The 18,702-nt window shown below is 60.8% G+C and overlaps 1 protein-coding gene across 2 annotated transcripts in view; it reads left to right on the top strand.

The window, feature by feature from the left end:
- Positions 1-18,495, top strand: part of SH3GL1 (SH3 domain containing GRB2 like 1, endophilin A2) — a 31,779-nt gene extending 13,284 nt beyond the window's left edge. Inside the window, exons 2-10 of one of the 2 annotated variants that reach the window (XM_045863303.3) lie at positions 12,713-12,781; positions 13,061-13,133; positions 14,058-14,201; positions 14,639-14,772; positions 14,941-15,099; positions 15,389-15,492; positions 16,211-16,335; positions 16,469-16,525; positions 17,019-18,495. In XM_045863303.3, coding sequence (XP_045719259.1) covers positions 12,713-12,781; positions 13,061-13,133; positions 14,058-14,201; positions 14,639-14,772; positions 14,941-15,099; positions 15,389-15,492; positions 16,211-16,335; positions 16,469-16,525; positions 17,019-17,215 — 1,062 coding nt within the window. In that variant the 3' untranslated portion in view covers positions 17,216-18,495. The remainder of the gene's footprint in view (positions 1-12,712; positions 12,782-13,060; positions 13,134-14,057; positions 14,202-14,638; positions 14,773-14,940; positions 15,100-15,388; positions 15,493-16,210; positions 16,336-16,468; positions 16,526-17,018) is intronic. The other variant, XM_064573153.1, reaches the window with a different exon arrangement.
- Positions 18,496-18,702: the final 207 nt, after the last annotated feature.

Genomic DNA, 18,702 nt, shown 5'->3' on the forward strand with positions numbered 1-18,702 from the left:
GCTGCCCAGCTGCCTGCACACAGCCCTCTGGCCGCCTTTCCTCTGGTGGCCTGCCCCGGGGTGAGCAGCAGGCGTGTACCTATAGTCTGTGGGCTGTTTTTGTTTTTTTTTTAAGATTTTATTTATTTATTTGACAGAGACATAGCGAGAGAGGGAACACAAGCAGGAGGAGAGGAAGAAGCAGGCTTCCTGCCGAGCAGGGAGCCCGATGTGGGGCTCGATCCCAGGACCCTGGGATCATGACCTGAGCCGAAGGCAGACGCTTAATGACTGAGCCACCCAGGTGCCTCCCCCCTTTTTTTTTAAAGATTTTATTTATTTATTTGAGAGAGAGGTGTTGCCTGGGTGGCTCAGTTGGCTAAGTGTCTGCCTTTGGCTCAGGTCATGATCCCGGAGTCCTGAGATCGAGTCCTGCATCTGACTCCCTGCTCAGCGGGGAGACTGCTTCTCCCTTTCCCTTTGCCCCTCCCCCTGCTCCTCCTCTCTCAAATAAATAAAATCAGAAATAGAGGGCGTGCACACGCAGAGCAGGGAGGAGGGGCAGCAGGAGAGGGAGAAGCAGACTCCCCACTGAGCAGGGAGCCTGATGCAGGGCTCCATCCCTGGACCCTGGGATCATGACCTGAGCCAAAGGCAGCCGCTTAACTGTCTGAGCCACCCAGGCGCCCTTACTCTGTGGGTCTTAAAGCACGTTCATGCCTGAGTCCCAGAGCACGTCGTCACCACCTCCCATCTTAGAGTTGAGGAGACTGAGGCTCAGCAGAGTCTGCGTTCTTGTGTAAAGTCATGGCCTGGTAGGCAGAGGTGGTGCTTGTTTCTGCTGAGAGCCCCCACCCAGTAGCTCCCGGAGGGCAGGGTGTGCATGCCAACATGAATCTATTTACTGTCTCAACGAATATTGGTTGCCCAAGCACCTACTGGGAGCCAGGCCGGTGCTGCCCTCCCAGCTCCTCACCGTAGCCGCACTGCCGACTGGGGTGCCCTGGAGCAGGGAGGTGGGGCGAGGAGGTGGAGCCAGGCTGTCCCAAGTGGCATTGCTGGAATGAAGATGAACCCTGAGGGAGGAGAAAGGGCCCCTGAGACCTGCACTTCTGCATCGATGGCCTGCGGCAGGGTCCCCGGGAACCTCAAAGTGCTGGGGCTCGGGTGCTGACAGCTCTGTGTGTGTGTGTGTGTGTGTGTCTGTCCGTCCGTCCGTCGTGCCTCGGATAAACCTCATTGGCTACGATACTGCCACTGCACAAAGCTCCCTCCGTCCCGAGGAAGAACAGGCCTGGTCGCTCGGGTGCTGACAGCAGTGTGTGTGTGTGTGTGTCCCAAGGAAGAACAGGCCTGGTCACTAAAGGGTGGGTGGCAGCTGGGGGGATAGGGGCAGTTTGCCCCCGTGACCACCGCGGACTCCCTGCCTGACCCAGGCAGCTCCTTCCTCCTCAGCCCTGTTGGTGTCCTCATCCGTGCTGAGGTGGCTGGACAGTGATTTTGAGGCTAGACTCCTTCCAGCTCTGGCCTTCCAAGACTGATTCTGCAGTTGAGACAGGCGGGTGCCCTGGACCAGTGGGGCGGGGGGGGTATGGTTGGAAAAGTGGCCAGGCAGGGTGACCGAATTTCGGCATTTAGCACGTGGCCCCACTTACGGCGCCGGTCATTAACCGGCAGCAGGGGTAGGTCAGCTGTGCTGAGGGCTACTGACCGCTTCACCTCTCCCCGCTTGCCATGTGCCGTCCTAGGGTCAGCACCTGCCTAGGAGCTTATGTAGCCTCACCTGAAGAAACTGGTCTTGTCAACCAAGCCTGTTGTCACCGCCCTGATAGGACAGGCGAGCCATAGAGCCAGGTGACAGTACGTTCCTCGGCACCCACTCAGAGCTGCTCCACGTCGGAGCTCTGCCAGCCCGGGGATCCACGGCGCCCTGAGTGTGTGCTGCCCTAAGCTCCCCAGCTCCAGTCTGGCGTGTTTCTGCTTGACCTTTAGAGGCTGTTTCCTCTCCTGTGTCCTGGCCTCCTGAACCACAGACTTGTTGCTTTCACAAGGGTTCCTGTCCGTGAGAAATCACGCCACTCCGGGAAGGGGGAGCCTCTGAATACGAACAGCCTGGGCCTGGCTAGCTCAGATTTTTTTTTTCTTTGCAAATTTTTTTGACCCTTGGCTCTCTGGTGAGGGAGCCAGCCACGGGCAGACCTTGGGTGGAGAGCAGGGAATTGGACCGGCAGCCTCCAGCCAGTGCCAGCCTAACCTGGATTTCCCACAAGTGGGTAACAAAAGGAAGTTGGGGATGTGGAGGCATGCTGCCATCCAGCTAACCCCAGGAGTCTGCTGCGCTCTCAAAGCCTCGCCGCCGTGGAGTGGTGTATGAGGTCATATCAAAGTGCTTCTGTCAGTGATGGGGTTACCCACTTCAAGTTCACAGTCCAATGGGTGGAGGACCATAACGAGGTGGGAATGAGGTGGGTGACTTCACAGAACAGAAAACACAGCCTGGGGGGAGCTGGTCCAAGGTGAGGTCTGAAGGGGGCAGGGACTTGAGAGAGGAGGTGCCAGTAATGTGATGGGAGAGATGGCCAGTGTCCACGTCACTCCCGTCTAGGTAAGGAGACAGGTGATAGAGAATCAGGAGGGCTTCCTGATCAGAATCAGAAGGGGGCTTTTCATTAGTTAGGCCTTTAAAAATGGAAGGGGTCTTCGAGACAGGAGAGAAGGCATCTGTGTTCCAGGAGGCAGGGGCTCTGGGCTTTTAAATTGATCAGGGGGTCACCTTAGCTTGTCATGGTTGGGGTACACGTGGCCCCTCCTCGAGACTCGTGCCTGGGTGCCTAGCCTCTGGTGTGGTAGGCTGTGCTCACGGTGTTTGATATGGATGTTGTATCGGTGCCTTCCAGAGGCCAAGCAGGATTTCCAAGCTGCCTCTCTGGTCTCTTTCTGAAGGGCTACTCTTCTGTCCGCTCTGCCATCGATACCAGATGAGTTTGCAGAATACCCTTATTGTATCCGCGCATATGCGGGACACACTCCTGCTCTGCCCGCCTGACTGTGGACTGGCAGCCGGCATGCAGCGCGCACTCACTGATACGGAGCCAGGCAGGACTGGGGGGATTTATTACATTTCTTCGTGGGTTGGGTGTTTCTTTCTTTTTTTTTTTTTTAAAGATTTTTTTTTATTTATTTTCAACAGAGAGAGAGACAGTGAGAGAGGGAACACAAGCAGGGGGAGTGGGAGAGGGAGAAGCAGGGCTCCCGCGGAGCAGGGAGCCCAATGTGGGACTCGATCCCGGGACCCTGGGATCATGACCTGAGCCGAAGGCAGACGCTTAACGACTGAGCCACCCAGGCGCCCTGGGTGTTTCTTTTTATAAGTTGTCATCTGAAGTTGACTTTCCCAGTTGTCTGACTTGCAGCCCTCCTGCCTCATCCCTGTGATGAGAAGACAGAACACAGGAGGTCAGTATATACCCAGTATACCCAGGCATTTTAGCCCGACCACGAGTCCCAGGGGTGATCTGTTCCGTAAGCAATTGCTGGCATCTCAGGCGTTGGGAAAAACCTTCTGTATAGCGAGGGGCACCAGCTGGGATCAGGCCCAGCTCAGAGTCCCCTGGTCAGCAGGCCTCATTCCTTCCACCTGTCCTAGGAGGAGGCAGAATGAGCTTACAGCCTGAGCCTCCCCACCCCCCCATCCCCTGCCTGGTCTGGTGCTGCCCAGATTCCGCACTTTCCCAGGGTGTGTTCTGGGCCAAGTCACAGTCAGCGGGAGGGTGAGAGAGAAGTCCTGTCCTATTCTTTCCAGGTTAGCAGCACCATGCCACAGGCAGGGGTCTGCATGAGGGAGACTGGTGAGCCCCCTGAACAGCTCCAGTCTGGTGCGCCCTTGGTATTTGCACAGGGCTCTGTAGTGTTCCAGGAGTTTTGGCCTCCTGTCAGCCCTGAGCCGTGGGTATTATGTGGAGTTCCAGAAGGCTCAGGGCAAAGCTGGCCCTCAACTTCAGGTCTCTGGAGTCTGGGCCGGCACAGTTAACTCAGAGTAGTCCTGGACGGCCGCCCTGCTTTAAACTCGGGTTCTTGGCCTGGCGTCCAGGAGCAGGTAAGGTCCTCCTGACCACCCGCTTACAGGGCCTGAGATGTGGCTCCACACCCGCTGGTGGGAGGGTTGGGGTTTGCAGCCCACCCCAAGTGCCATCCTTAGTCTCCAGCAGACCCATGCCCGTTATTAATCGGCCTCTTATCTCCCAGCACCCTGACACCCAGCTAGCCTCTGAAAATGGGGAAACAAGCCAGAGAAGTCCAGGAACAGCCTCTGGAGTTGGGTTGGACTTAACTATTTTGGGACTCCTGCCTGGCTTGGACACACACGTGCACGTACACCACCACCACCCCGCCGCCCCCCCGCCCGGCACCCCTGCACATACGGACTACTCTGCCTGGCCCTGGGCAAGGCACATCCTGGGGCCTCCTGGGGCCTTAGTTATCCCATTTATAAGGTAAAGATACCTGCCCAGAGGCCGCAGCTAGGCCAGGTGGTTGCTGGAGCTCTCTGATAGCTCTGTCCCTTCCTCTTGGGGTCTCAGGGATGACAGAAGGGCCAGCAAGGCAGCAAGACCACAGAACATCATCTGTGCTGCATGACCCTCCTTAGCTCCTGCTGTCCTGCCTCCCTCTGCAAGCCGAAAGTGCTTCAGAGCCAGAAGCTGGCTCTTCTCAGCACCCAGCGGGGCCCTCTTCCTCCCCCAGTTTCTGTGAGATCAACCAGGGAACTGGAGAACCATGGATGAAAGCAGGGACCAGTTCTGTTAAGTGGCTTCTGATTCCTTTTGGGGAAACTTGGCATCTTCGTAGAAATCCCAGGATTGCCAATCTTTACAGTTGAACTTGGGCCAACACTCCATTTCATTGACAAGGAAACTGGGAGGGTCCCCAGAGGAGCCACACCTAGGACCTTAGGCCACCTCCGCACCAGGTGCTCAGCCCCTGGCTCCTGGCCAGACGGACCCTGAGGGGAAATCCCTGCCTGTGGCCAGTGCTGGCCAGCCTGCCCTCTCCCCGCACCATCCACGTGGAGCTGGGGCCAGGCAGGGTGAGTTCCTTGTTACCACATCTCCTAGGACTGCTGAGTCACCCTGCGGGGAGGAACAAGGCACTTCCCTCAAACAGAGAGGGCTGAGGCCAGCTCCATAACGTCTGGGAACTGGGCCCGAGCAACAAGAAATGGCACCTTGCAAATGCCTGTGTCTGCCCAGCCCCTCGCTGTTCCTTCGCGGCCTCTTGCACACAGACTCTCCCAGCCTTTGGGGCCTCCTGTGCCCCTGCACCTCTGTGTCGTTAGCCATGCCCTGGGAAGTGAGGGAGGCTTCATCTCAAGCCTGCCCTTTGCAGGTGGGGAGAGGGCCCAGCAAGAGTCTGCCCTGCAGTGGGCCTTGGGCCAGCCAGTCAGATGGTGTCCATCAAACCCATGCAATGTGCTGGGTTGGGCCAGAAAGCAAGACACACGGGGTCCTGCACCCTGGGAGCTGGCCGTCAGCCAGAGACAAATGTGGGATCCATGGCATGCATGGCATGCAGAGTTAGAACGGGAAGAGCTCTGAAAGGCATGGGGGACTCTAACAGGAAGTTACACTGAAGCCGAGGCCTCTGACTCCACACAGGGATTAGGCTGGAGTGGCGGGGAGGGGAGGGGAGGGAAGCAGTCCTGGGGGCTGCAGTGCAAAGACAGGGTGGGTGCGGGGAGACGGTGGCAGGCTCCGATTTGACTTGTGCAGGGTTCTGGACAGGAGGCGGGAGCAAGGCCTGGGGAGGGAGACCCGGGCAGAGGCTACCCGGGGTCCTGGGGAGGAACGAGGAGAGGCCGAGCCAGGGTGGGAGCAGGCCTGGTTCGGGCACGTGGAGGGCGCAGAGACACACGCGGCCCTCGGACGGATTCCTGGGTGTTGTGGGCCTGGCGGGCAAGCGGTGTGACAGTCGCAGGGAAGGGTGGATGAAGCAGGCTCTAGCGGAGTCCGCGGAGAAAAGTTTTTAGCCTGGAGCTGGAGGGGCAGCTGTCTGGGTGTCCGCCTGGCGGGAGCCTCTTCCTGCCAGAACTGACTTGCGCTGCAAAAGCAGAGGTCGGGGCCTCAAGAGCAGCCTCCACCGCATCCCTGTTCTGTCTCTGGGACAAGCAGCACACAGAGCTCCGTTACCTGGCTCCTTACTCCACCGGGACGGTCACTGGGTGAAGGCCCCCCGTCTGCCTCGCCACCTCCCTCTAAAGTCCCTTCTCCACAGTGGTCAGTTCCTGCTTTGCTCCCAGTGCTCTTGCCGTGGCCGGCTCAACTTTCGGATGAAGCCAGACAGGTGATTTGGAGGGATTTTCTTGTTTGAGGGACCCCCCCCCGGCATTCAAACGGCCTGTGCCAGGCAGGGCAGCAGCAGCTGGGACTTCGTGTGGCATTCGGCTCGCCGCCTTCCAGACAGCACAGCGTTTATCTCCCCGTGCCAGGCCAGTGTCCCATTCCTCATCTCGAGGAGCCAGGAGCCAAGCAGTCCTGAGCTGCGTCTGTGCAGGGATGGGGGAGGCTCGGGCCAGCCCAAGACGGGACATCAACGACCGGCCCTGCGGGTGGCAGAAGACCGCAAGGGTCTCGGTGGCTAGAGGCCAGGTCTGACCAGGGCCCCCCTGCCCGGCTCCTCTCCACAGCTATCCTGGCTCCTTCCCCAGACAACAGCCAGCCCCACTCTGGCTGGGAGAGCAGCAGCTGGTGCAGCCCTGCAGTCTAGGGGACCCCCGGCTTCCGCTTCGGGGCCAGCATCGCAGCCACCACGGCCCCCCCCTGCAGAGAGATCTTCAGAGGCCACGGTGCTTTGGCACCCAGAACCAGTTCCCGACGAAGTACCACATGCGGGGTCTGTCCGCTGGGGCCTGATCTGGCGGTCGCGGCGCCCAATTGGGAGTTTTCATGTGGCACATAACTTCGGAAGACTTTTCCTGCTTGATCATTTCTACTGCACCCTTCCACCGAGCTGCTTTTTAGAAATCACCGGGTTGGGATGGCTAGGAGAGGAAGCGTGCACCCTGAGGCATGAGGGTACCAGCAAATCCGGGGAAATTTCAGAATTCCCGGTATGTCTCCGGAAGTTCTCACTTGTCCGAAGCCTGCCCTCTGTGAGGTTTAACCAAGGGCCTGGTGATTTATTCTCCCAGTCACCTCACAAATATTTATGGAGGACCTGTGACAGATGAAGCGTCTCGCTTAGTGCCAAGAGCTTTCGGTCTTCTGCTCACATGTCTGCTTTGTGTCCTCCGGCTCCTCCCAGGAGGGGAATGAAGGTCTGCTAGGGTGCGGATGATGTTTCCGCAGGCTCTGCTTCCCTGGCACCTCCTCCTCACCCCCCAAGCTGTGGGCCAGCCCCATGTCTCATGGCCTTTGCTCTCAGAGCCGCAAGGGAGCTCCGCCCCAGTCAGCAGGCAGCTCGTCCTCGAGCAGCTCACAAGGGCCCGGGCTTTGGGAATTTTCCCAAGTACCCTGGTGACGCCAGGGGCCACTGAAGGTTTCTGGGTAGGGACAGACGCATCAAGAGAAGGGGGCTTGGGGGCAGCCAGTGCACCACCCACATCACCTCCCCGGCAGCGTGCTCAGCTCGCTTTGCCTTTCCAGGAAGAGAGTCCCATTAGCCAAAGAGTACACCAGGTCTCTGCTAGCACCCCCCAAGGTGGGGGCCCGGGAGCATGGGAAGAGGAGGGAGAGCTACAAGAAGGCCAGCAGCCTCGTGTTCGGAGGGGCAGCAGACAGACCTCGGCTCTGCCCACGCCATGGACTCTGGGTCAGGAGACAGAAGACCGTGATGGAAGCTAGAGGGGTTTGCTCTGCAGCGTTTGGCTCTAAGCCTTCCAGATGTCAGGAGGCGGCAGGAAGGCGGGTGGAGTTGGAAGGGATCTGGAGGGAGTGTGTGTGTCCTCCGGGGGCAGGGGGGCGGGGGGGCTCCCCTCCCTGTGCCATCACCCTAGCTCAGGAATTTCTCAGCTCCGCCCAGGATCATCACTGCTGCCTCTTGGGGCCTCCCATGTCCAGGCATTGTGCACACGGCATTCTGACACCTCCCCACAGCCCTCGGAGGCCCTCACGGCCCCCAGGCTTCACCCACATCCTATTGCTGCCCAGTCTTCCAGCACAGGACACAATGCAGGTGGACTGGCAAGTCCGACAGGTCTGGGCACAGCACCCATGTCCTCCACTTACAGCTCCACAGCCTCTCACCCCTCGGTTTCCTCATCCGTGAAGTGGGCTGGCTGGTCCCTGCACCCTCATCAAGTAGATACAGTGCGTGTACCTACACAGTGTCTGGCACATAGTTGGCCAGGAATGGTAACCCTTGTGCCCCAAACCTGCATCTCACCCGGAACCCAGAGCTCTCTCTGCCCGCCTGGCCCGGCTCTGCCAGTTGGGACCCTGCCCTTCAGGTCCAGCTCGGATAGCACTGGCTGTGTGGCTCATCCAGCTTGCAGCTACATCCTGCTGCCCTTTGGGCGTATTTACATCTCCTTTGTGACTCTCACCGTGTTCTTCTCTGAATTGCTGTTATATCGGACATTCTCACCTCCCCCGCCAGAGGGCTGCTCCCCAAGGCCAGGAGACAGACTCTCGTGCCCCTTCTGTATCCCCTCCTGCTTTAGACACAGATCATCACGTAATGTGGTCATTAGCTGGTGCTGGCCCCATTCTGACAGCCATCGCTAACGAGGCAGCCGTGCTCACACCCGAGAGCCAGGAGGCCTGTTCACTGGCCCAGATCTCAGGATGGCTCATGTAGGGCCATAGCCAGAGTGGCTGGGCCTGGACCCTCAAGGCCCCCTTTGCCCCGGGGCCCTGGTCTCGGTCACCTGTTCTGTGCCGTTCACTCCGGCTCTCCAGCAGTGCCGACAAGCAGCTTCTCCCCTCTATGCCTGGTGAGGGAAAGGTCATCCTGGCACCCACAGATGGGCAGGGAGAAGTAAGCTACGCAGAGGCAGGAGGGGAAGCCTGGGCCAGGAGAATTCAGGTGACCTCCAATGTTACCCTGGGAGGTGGTCCTGGAGCGTCTCAGGTGGCCCCCAAACACAAGGTGGCTGGACGAGGTGCAGGACACTGGAGTTAGGGACACACGGTGCCCCTCCGGGACAGTGCAGCCCTGAGCAGCCCTGCACATCTCCCCTCCTCCCAGCACCTCCGTGCCAGCTTCCTCCTCTTGTTTTCTCTTAAACCCTCACATCATCAAAGCAGGCCATCTGCCCAGGTCACGGAGCCTGCAGATTGGCCCCTTCATTTTCCGTGTCGCGTGTGTTGATCAGGTTTCCCTGCGGAGATGATTCAGTTGGAGGCCTGATGTTGGCTTCCTCCCACCCCACAGGATTCGAACTGCTTCCGCAGCTACCAGCAAGTGGCCATGGCAGACGTGCCCGCCAGTGCAGTTGGCCGTCATCCGCTCGCCCCTGTGAAAGCAGCTTCTCTGACTTTCCGTGTTCGGCTCGCTACTGGAGGGGCCGCCCTGCTGGCTCCTGGCACGCAGCAGCTCCCCAGTTCCTTTCATGGATCCTTCCACTGCATATGCTTTCTCTCCCGAATGTCAGATTCCTTGCTTCTCCCCCAAGATGCCAAAATCTGGAGTGATAACACCAGTCTTTGAAAGAACAGCCTCTCCCCTAACTGGTCTTACTATTAATGCCCACAGGCCAACACTTGTGCATGGAAGTCACGTGGGTGCTCTGGGTGACGATCCAGCTCTGTTCCAGGCTGGCTCACCTCCCAGGTGCCCAGTTCGCAGGGGGTACCATCAGCTGACGTGGCCCTGCTGCTCATAAATGCAGGAGCCTGTGACAGGCCTCTGTCTGCCCGATGCGGACACGTCATTGCCAGTGTGATCATTCAAAGGCCAGGTGGGATCCGGGCCCGGGGAGTTGCCAGAAAGCAAGAGGGGGTCGGGCATGCAGAGAGGCATACAGGAGCAGGGCCTCTTGCTCTCTACCCGGCAGCACCCACCTCTGCAGCCTGAACTTAAGGCACTCAGAGCCACAGATCCCTGTCCCATCCTGGAGCGCCTGCCACCCGGGCTGGAGGCAGAGCATGCTTTTCCCAAAAGTCAACAGTAGTACGGGGGTAGTATCAGTCTGGCCAAACATACGGCGTGAGCTCGTGTGTGCAATTTGCAGAAGAGGTGCCAGCAGAGAGAAGAGAGGGAACTTCCTGCCCGCTGGGGGTGTCCTGAAGCTGGATCGAAGTGCTGGCACTAAAACTCATCCAAGGGGAACTCATGACTGGTAGATGTGGGGGAGGCCAGCAGGATCTTGATGACAGACACGGGGGCCTCGCTGCTCAGGGTGCCCAGCCCCCCCCAGGAGAGACCCCACTCTAGGCCCTACGTGGACACAGTCACTGAGCCAGTCTCGCAAAAAGCCGGGAAGCATCCGGTGGGCAATGGGGAGCTCATCTCCGGAGGCCGCCGCCAGGTCCCCCTGCGCGGTAGCCTCTTCCGCAGCCCCTGGGTCTCACCTGGTGGGGGCCACTTGGGGCGCAGACTGGCTCCCGAACCGGGGCAGGGTTCTGGAGAAGGTTCCGGCCCGGTCTGGGCTTCATGTTGGCCCCAAGGAGGCGCCAGCCCGGCTTTCACAGCAGCAGCCATGATGGGATCACTGCTAGTGACTCAGGCTCTGATGCAGTTGGGTGGGGCCCGGGAGGCTGCAGTTTGCACACACTGCCGCGGTCACGGCCCTGCAGGGCTCAGCCAGTGGGGGACAGGCCCTGGGCACTGCGGGCCCACCAGGCACCTCGGCTGTTCCCTCCCGCCCCGCGTGGGAGCAGAATCGGCTTGTGCTGAGCCCCGACTGAGGGAGGGTGGGAGGTGGGCTCTGTGTGCGGTGCAGGTTTTACAGGTGTTATTTCCATGGTGGTATCTGCTGCTCTCGTTGGATCTGAAAATGTGTGTGCATTTTTCCTGAGCGGGACTGAAATGTCAGGGTCGTAGCCTTCCCCATGGGCAGGGCCCTTTGGGGCCCTCCTGCCCCCTCCACCCAGGCAGCGTCCCAACCGCTGAGTCTCCAGGGCTGGCTGCTCAGTGACAGGAGGCCTTGGTCCCTAGAAATACCTGCTCTTCATACCCAAAGGTTCGTCCTTGTTATCAACACCACTTACAGTTCTTCCCATGGACCAGTCAGGTCCCTCTCCGCCGGACATGGTCTGCACCCTGGGGAGCCCCACACTCAGAGCCGCGGCTCTTCTTTGGACTTCTTTGATTTTCCCTTTTCCCTTTTGGCCTCTTGTCATCCTTTTATCCATTTGTGCCGGTTCCAAGACTGTGAGCCTTGAAGAGAAAGGACATGGGGAATGATCGTCTGCTACCTGAGGGACCTGAGCCCAGAGCTCCCAGGCGGGGGGAAGGGAGACTGGTAGGGGCCCAGCATGGCTTCCTGTGTGCCCGGGTGCAAGGACAGCCTGGTAAATCCAGCCCCACACGTAGTTCCTGAGGATGAGGGCTCTGGGGAGACAGGGAGGCGCCACTCATGCCCCCCACCCGCCCCCAGCAGCCTGCAGGGTCTGCTCGTGCTCCTCCCGTTAGGGAAAGGATGTGGTTTCTGCCTGGGAGACCTGTCCCTGTCTGCCCCGCGACATGTCCTCCTGCACTGAGCGGGCCATCGGTCCTGGGGCCCCGGAAGGTGTGGTTTTGAGCACCTACGCTTCATCTCCCTCCCAGTTCACCAGAAGAGTCTTGTCTCACGTCAGGCAGTGAACTCATTTCCCTCTCTGGCAACCACTGAATTTGAGAACGTCCTGTTTTACCATCATCAAAAGAAGTGAAACTGTCCCATGAAATAAAGTGGAACGCCCCATAAATGCCTAGGGAGCAACCAGGGTCTTTCCTTAAGAGTGGCTAGCAGCAGGAGGGCAGCCCCTGCCCGTCCTGCAGGGTCCCCTAGAGGATGGCACGGGGCCTGAGCCGCTGCAGGTGGCAGTCAGTCACCAGGCAGGCCCTGCACCAGCCCTGCCTCCTTCCTGTCCCTCCACTGCAGCGGCCTCACAGCTCACCTGCACCCCAGGCCCCTCCTGACTCCCAAGCTCAGCCAAGCAGGAACCCCCGACCCACTGGGGAAGTGGCCCTGTCTCCTCTGGACCCTGTTGCGGGGGCGGGCACAAAGCGATGGACTGGGTCATTCCCATGTCCATTCAGCCGCAGGACCTCCTCCCCACCACAGACCTGCTCATTTCCCAGAGGTGCCCGGGGAGAATGTATTTTGGGGAAGTGCCGGCCCCAGGGTTCCCAGGATTCCTTTCCAAAGAGGCAGGAATTCAGTGGGGGAAAGGGAGGTGTATGATCCCCGAGCAAAGAGGCTCTGATGAACCTCTTCCCCACTCCTGGAGCTGAACCATGGCATCACTGTCTGGGTGTGGGCACCTTGGCCCTGAGAGAGGACATCACTCAGCTGCGGTTGGCACCAGGCAGGTCTCTGGGGATGGTGGGCACTCGAGGGGTAGGCATGGCCAGGGAAGGCTTCCAGCAGGAGGCACCACCCTCCCACCCCGCCCTGGGATCCAAGGAGGGTGTGGGTGTGGAAGCAGGGTCTCACTTGGCCACCCATCTTGCCGTCAGCTGTGTCCCTGGGAAGCAGTCATGGATGTGCTGACCCCTTCACTGGCTCCCCCTGGCAGTGGACGTGGCTGGAAGGCATAGTTGGGCCCCCTCCTTGTCTGAGGCTCACACTGTTTTCCCTCCTGTCCCCCAGCTGGTCAGTGAGAAGGTCGGAGGGGCCGAAGGGACCAAGCTTGATGAAGACTTCAAAGAGATGGAGAAGGTACCAGGAGAGGTGGTGCGGCCCGCCTGATGCCCGGCGCCGTTTACCCTCACGGGCCATAGCAGCCCTACAGCTGGGCCACGGGGGGGCTCATGGATGGACGGGTCCCCCGGCCCTGGGAGGCAGGGAGGCCAGCAGCCCTGAGCGCAGCATGCCGTTCTTGTGTGGGCTCTGAGGCAGGTGGGGCCGGGGAGCAGGGCACGGGCTGTCCAGGGATGCCAGGTTTGGCCTCTGGCACCCCGATGGTTGCGAAAGCCCACACCCTGCCTCTCTTGACAGAAGGTGGATGTTACCAGCAAGGCTGTGACAGAAGTGCTGGCCAGAACCATTGAGTACCTGCAGCCCAACCCAGGTAGGGGTGCCAGCCAGCTAGGAGGGGTCCGTGTCAGCCAGGAATCGGCCGGTTACCGGAGCCTAAGAAGGAATGTGTGAGCTCAGAGAACTGAAGTGCCCAGGAGTAGGCAGGCGGGTTTCATGGGTGGCTGGATCCAAGGGCCCAAAGGATGTCCTCAGAGTCCTGCATTTCCTTTCCACTTCATCAGGCAGCTCTCGTTCTGTGTGGCAACCCTAGTCCGAAATCACCCTTACAGCTAATAGTCCCAGCTGAAAAGAGCATCTTTTCCACCTCACCAACTCACTGGACCAGTTTGAATTGGTTGCCCACCCGTTTGCCAGGCCCACTTTGGAGCATGAGGTGGGAGTCTCCTAGTCTGAGAGAGAGATGAGGACCTTTCCCTGAGGAAAATCCATATCTGGGTTCCCATAGAAGGAGGTGATTGATGTGGGACCGGCAGCAACACCAGCCAGGTCCATTCGCGGCCCGGGCCAGGGACAGACCCGAGCGGGCAGAGGCAAGCGCACAGCTCCTCCCCGACGCCAGGTTGGGGGGCTATGTCTGGGGCACCTGGACCTATACACACCTATACCTGCTCCCCTACTTCTCTGGGGTGCTACTCCCCAGGCCAGGGAAGGGAGCTTCTGTGATCGGAGCTGTGCTCTAGAACGAGGAGACCCCGTGGGGTCCAGAGGAACCAGCCACCTGCCCATTGCCAATGTTCCTCTGTGGCCGAGGTGAGCAGAGGAGGGAAGTCTATGTAGGAGGTTCTCCTCGGAGCCTGGCCATCAGCAGGCATAGGAACCAAGCTTCCTTGGGTCAGGGCAGCGCTTTAAAAATAAGGGTGTTGGGGAGAGGGAGGCAGCCAGCAGCACTGGCCAAGTGCAGGCCTGGTTCTCGAGAGAGACTGGCCGCATGCCTACCCAGCCTGTTCTCTTCCAGCTTCACGGGCCAAGCTGACGATGCTCAACACGGTGTCCAAGATCCGAGGGCAGGTGAAGAACCCTGGCTACCCACAGTCAGAGGGCCTGCTGGGCGAGTGCATGATCCGCCACGGGAAGGAGCTGGGCGGCGAGTCCAACTTCGGTGAGGGCTCTGGAGGGCCAGAGCGTCTGGCACTGGACGGTGGGATGCCACTTCCCTGCCACTGCTCCAGAGTCTTCTACCGTGCCCGTTAATCCCCTGGGCGAGGGTGACTGAGGCTCCCAAGAACACCTTTCCTTCCTCAGTGGTGGTGAGCGAGCATCGGAGTGTTGCCTGTAGGGCCAAGGCCACTGGAAAGCCTACCCTCGAGCCACAGCTAATGCGGGGGAAGCCATGGGGTGGGGGGCGTGGGAGGTTTGACACCCGTCATCGCCAACTCCTCCCAGCTGCTGGGGCTCAGACTTCAGGGACCCTTGTTTTGTCCTGAATTCTGGCGTCTGGGCCCTGGGGTGAGGGCAGGTTAGCAGTTGGGGGTATCTTGGGCCCCGAGGCCCTGGCCTCCTATGACAGCTTCTCTCCCAATCCCTGCCCTGCTGCAGGGGATGCCCTGCTGGACGCGGGGGAGTCCATGAAGCGCCTGGCAGAGGTGAAGGATTCTCTGGACATAGAGGTCAAGCAGAACTTCATCGACCCCCTACAGAACTTGTGTGACAAAGACCTGAAGGAGATCCAGGTGCTGCGCACCCCATGCCCCATCCAGCGTGCCCACCCTCACACAGCCCCCAGGGCAGGTGCCTCACAACCCTGCTCCCCCACCTCTCCACCCCACCCAGTGTGCCCGTCCTCCTACAGACCCCAGCATGTACCTCACAGCTCTGTTGCCCTTCCCCCCCCTCCCCAGCACCACCTGAAGAAGCTGGAGGGCCGCCGCCTGGACTTCGACTACAAGAAGAAGCGACAGGGCAGGATCCCTGACGAAGAGCTGCGCCAGGCCCTGGAGAAGTTTGAGGAGTCCAAGGAGGTGGCCGAGACCAGCATGCACAACCTCCTGGAGACCGATGTGCGTCTGCCTCCCCCCAAAAAAAGCGGGGCGGTGGGCAGAGTCACTAATGCCCTGCCCATAGCGGGCTCAGCCCCTGCTCTGAGCCTGAAGGGGCAGCTGCCGGACCCGAGGGGCCTCTACCCGCCCCCAAAGCTTTCGGGTCTCCTCCAGCAGCGCAGGGGTCAGGCAGATGGGGAGGGGGCCAGCCCCTGTCCCGGGAGCATCTAGCAAGACTTCCTAAAAGAGGGGGCCTTGGGGGTAGGGGTCACAGGGAGGGCCACCCCTTTAGCGGGCTGCTCACTTGCAGATCGAGCAGGTGAGCCAGCTCTCCGCACTGGTGGATGCCCAGCTGGACTACCACCGGCAGGCCGTGCAGATCCTGGACGAGCTGGCCGACAAGCTCAAGCGAAGGTGAGCCCCAGCCCCTGGCCTTCCCTGTGGGAGCCTGTCCTGTTTTGGGCTGGGCCGGGGTGCCCTGGAAGCCCAGAGTTACCCCCGTGGATTCCTGGGCGGCCGTTCAGGGCTTCCAAGACCCCACCGCCAGCCTCCTCGACAGCCCAGCCCTGCTTGGAGCCTGTGTCAGAGCAGGGGGCTGGCTTCTTTTCATAGGAATCCCCAGACTGCACTCGTAGGTGGGGGCTCCGGGAGGGAGCAAGACCTCATCAGGCTTGCCGCAGTTGTCAGAGGGGAGGGTTGGAGTGACCTGAGGCTGGGAGGCCAGAAGAAAGAGGCCTTCAGAGCTCTGGGCCTGAGGGGGTGGGTTACCCAGGGCCGGGGCGGACGGGGCTCCCCTCTGAGAGCTGTCACTAGTCTAGGGCCTGAGAAGGACAGCCTTGGGCAGCCGTGTCCCCAGGTCAGGTGGGCATGCTAAGGGGGCTGCAGGGTTTGGCAGGAACTGGCCAGTTGGCAGCCTCTAAGAAGGGCCTGAGCTGGGGGAGCTGACCAACTGGGAGGCCCTTTGGTTAGACCCATTGGGCCTCTGAGTCCAGGCCTGGTCTCGGGGGTCCCTCCCCCCACCCCAAGTCCTGGACAGCAGCATCAACGGTGGGGAGGGAGGTGTCCCTTTACCTTGGCACACACAGGACTCAGGCGCTGCTGGCTGCTCACAGCTCTCCCTCCCTGCCTGCAGGATGCGGGAAGCCTCCTCTCGTCCCAAGCGGGAATACAAGCCCAAGCCTCGGGAGTCCTTCGACCTTGGGGAGCCTGAGCAGTCCAATGGGGGCTTCCCCTGTGCCACGGCCCCCAAGATCACACGTAAGGAGGGGGAAGGGGCCGCCCCCAGCCCGCTGCTCTGTCCAAACTGCGGAGCCAGGCCCACCCCACTCCCTCTGGGGAAGGGGCCCAGCCCAAGGTTCTCAGCCCCACTTTTTGCTTTGTCTGCGAGCAGCTTCGTCATCTTTCCGGTCTTCCGACAAGCCCATCCGGACCCCTAGCAGGAGCATGCGTGAGTGTCCCTGCGGGCACAGGCCCTGCCCTCACAAGCTCCCCACCTCAGTGCATAACACTGCCTTCTGGTCTGTTCAGAAGGACCCTTCTCTGGTAGACGCGGATGCCCCTGGGATTGGTCCTCTTGGCCCATCTCGGGCAGGGGAGGAGCTAGGCACTGGGCCTGCACGGCACAGCACGGCCTCTCTGGGCCTCCCCATCCGCGTGAGGGTCTCCCGTGAACACCAAGGGTGTCCCAACAGCCTCTAGGCTCTCCAAGTGGCCGCCTGAGGGCTTCTGGTCATTCTCTCACCCTGATGCCACTGGGCGTCCCCAGCTCTTCCCAGGAGCACGTTTGGAGTCCGTTTATGTCCCTCTTTCCCTTGACCCTCTTTTCTGACAAGGCTGGGGGGCAGCAGAGGAAGCGGCAGCTGTCCCTCAGGGGCCACGACCAGGCTGGGGCGGGCGGGGTGGGAGGGAGCCAGGGGTCTGAGCCGAGCCCCTGCCCCCAGCACCCCTGGACCAGCCGAGCTGCAAAGCGCTGTACGACTTCGAGCCTGAGAACGCCGGGGAGCTGGGCTTCCACGAGGGCGACGTCATCACGCTGACCAACCAGATCGATGAGAACTGGTACGAGGGTATGCTCCACGGCCAGTCGGGCTTCTTCCCCCTCAGCTACGTGGAGGTGCTGGTGCCCCTGCCACAGTGAGGGCGTCGGCCCGGTCCACACGGCCTGCATCCCACCTGCGTCTGTGGCGCTCCTGGGGCTGGGGGTGGGGTGGGGAGGCAGGCCCCCCCTCGGGGGTCAGCAGGGGCGGGGGAGGCGGGGACCGCTGACAGTAGCGCTCACCCCCAGCCCCCTCTCCACGCAGCAGTCTGGGCCGGGGCTGCTCCCTGACTGCATCTCCCCAGCCCCGCGCCCCGAGGGGGCGAACACTAAGGTGCTCTTAGAAACACTAACTTCCTCCCGCCCGTCCAGGAACGGGTAACTCCAGGTGGGCCCCCTCACTCACACACGCACACATGTGTGTGCACACACACCCTGTCCTGTCCCTCCTTCGTCCCCTCTATTCTGGGGCGGCCCCCACCCCCCAGGAGACCTGCCCTTAACAGGATGAGCTGGAACATCTGTGCCGCTGGGTGTTCTGAGCAGGACCCGCGGCCAAGACTCGCCACCCCTGCTTTTAAATTTCCCCACAGCACTCCTTCCCAGCCCCAACTCCAGGCCTCCCCAGGCCCCGGCACACCCGGGATGCCACCTCCCTGGGGAGACACAATCCTGGGGTCCTCAGGGTTCCCCTAAAGACCGGCCCTTCCCTGAGCAGCCTTGGAGTGGCTGTCCTCTCCCTCCCGCAGGGCACTCAGCCCTGCACGCCGGTGCCCTCCCCCCGTCCTGCACCCTCTCCTCAGTTCCCCGTGTAGGGTGCCCCACCCCAGACAAGCACACAGACGTTCTTCTCGGGCACGAGCTGCCACCACCAGCTGTGCACGCAGCACACCCGTGTGCCCCCGCAGACGGGACCACAGGAGTCTTGCAGCCTCTGCTCTGCTGAAGGTCCAGTACACAGGCTTTGAGGCATCTTCCCAGACCCCTGGCTGCTGGGACTACCCTCAAGAGAGGGTCACAGGCGCCTCCCCCTCCTGAGCCGGCCGCTGTGCCCGCAGCTGACAGTGGCCCCAAGCAGGCAGCTGCCCTGACCAGCAGGGCCCAGCCCTGCATCCACTTGCTCTCTTGCCTCGTCCAAAAATTGGCTCAACTGGGGGACTTCGGGACTGGATCACATTCCCCCCTCCTCTGAGGACTCAGCAAAGCCCTAGGGACACCAAGCTCTGCTCCTGCCTGAGCCTCCCCCCCCACCATTGCCATTCCGGGGGGGAGGCACCGACCTCCCAGCAAAGAATGAGCAGCGTAGCCTTGGTCACAATCAAGGGCAGATCAAAATGTAATCCTGATTTTTTTAAAAAAAGTATTAAAGGTCTCTTTCTAGAGCCTCTCGCTTGGTTGTGGTGGGGGTGGGTCTTCCCCCAGGTCCCCTGGACCCTCACGGCTCCCCCGAGGCGTCCCCTGTCAGGGCAGGGCCACTCCCGGGGAGGGTACCTGCCCCCCCAGGAGCCAGGGAGGGCGAGCTGTCCCCTGCCCAGCCCTGGCCCCGGGAAGCCCACACCACGGCTGCACGAAAAGCGTCCCCTCGTGCA

This window comes from Mirounga angustirostris, unplaced genomic scaffold (genome assembly GCF_029215605.1).
Source record: "Mirounga angustirostris isolate CCGP_5_RB_7025 unplaced genomic scaffold, mMirAng1.0.hap1 SCAF_1, whole genome shotgun sequence".
Lineage (NCBI taxonomy): Eukaryota > Metazoa > Chordata > Mammalia > Carnivora > Phocidae > Mirounga > Mirounga angustirostris.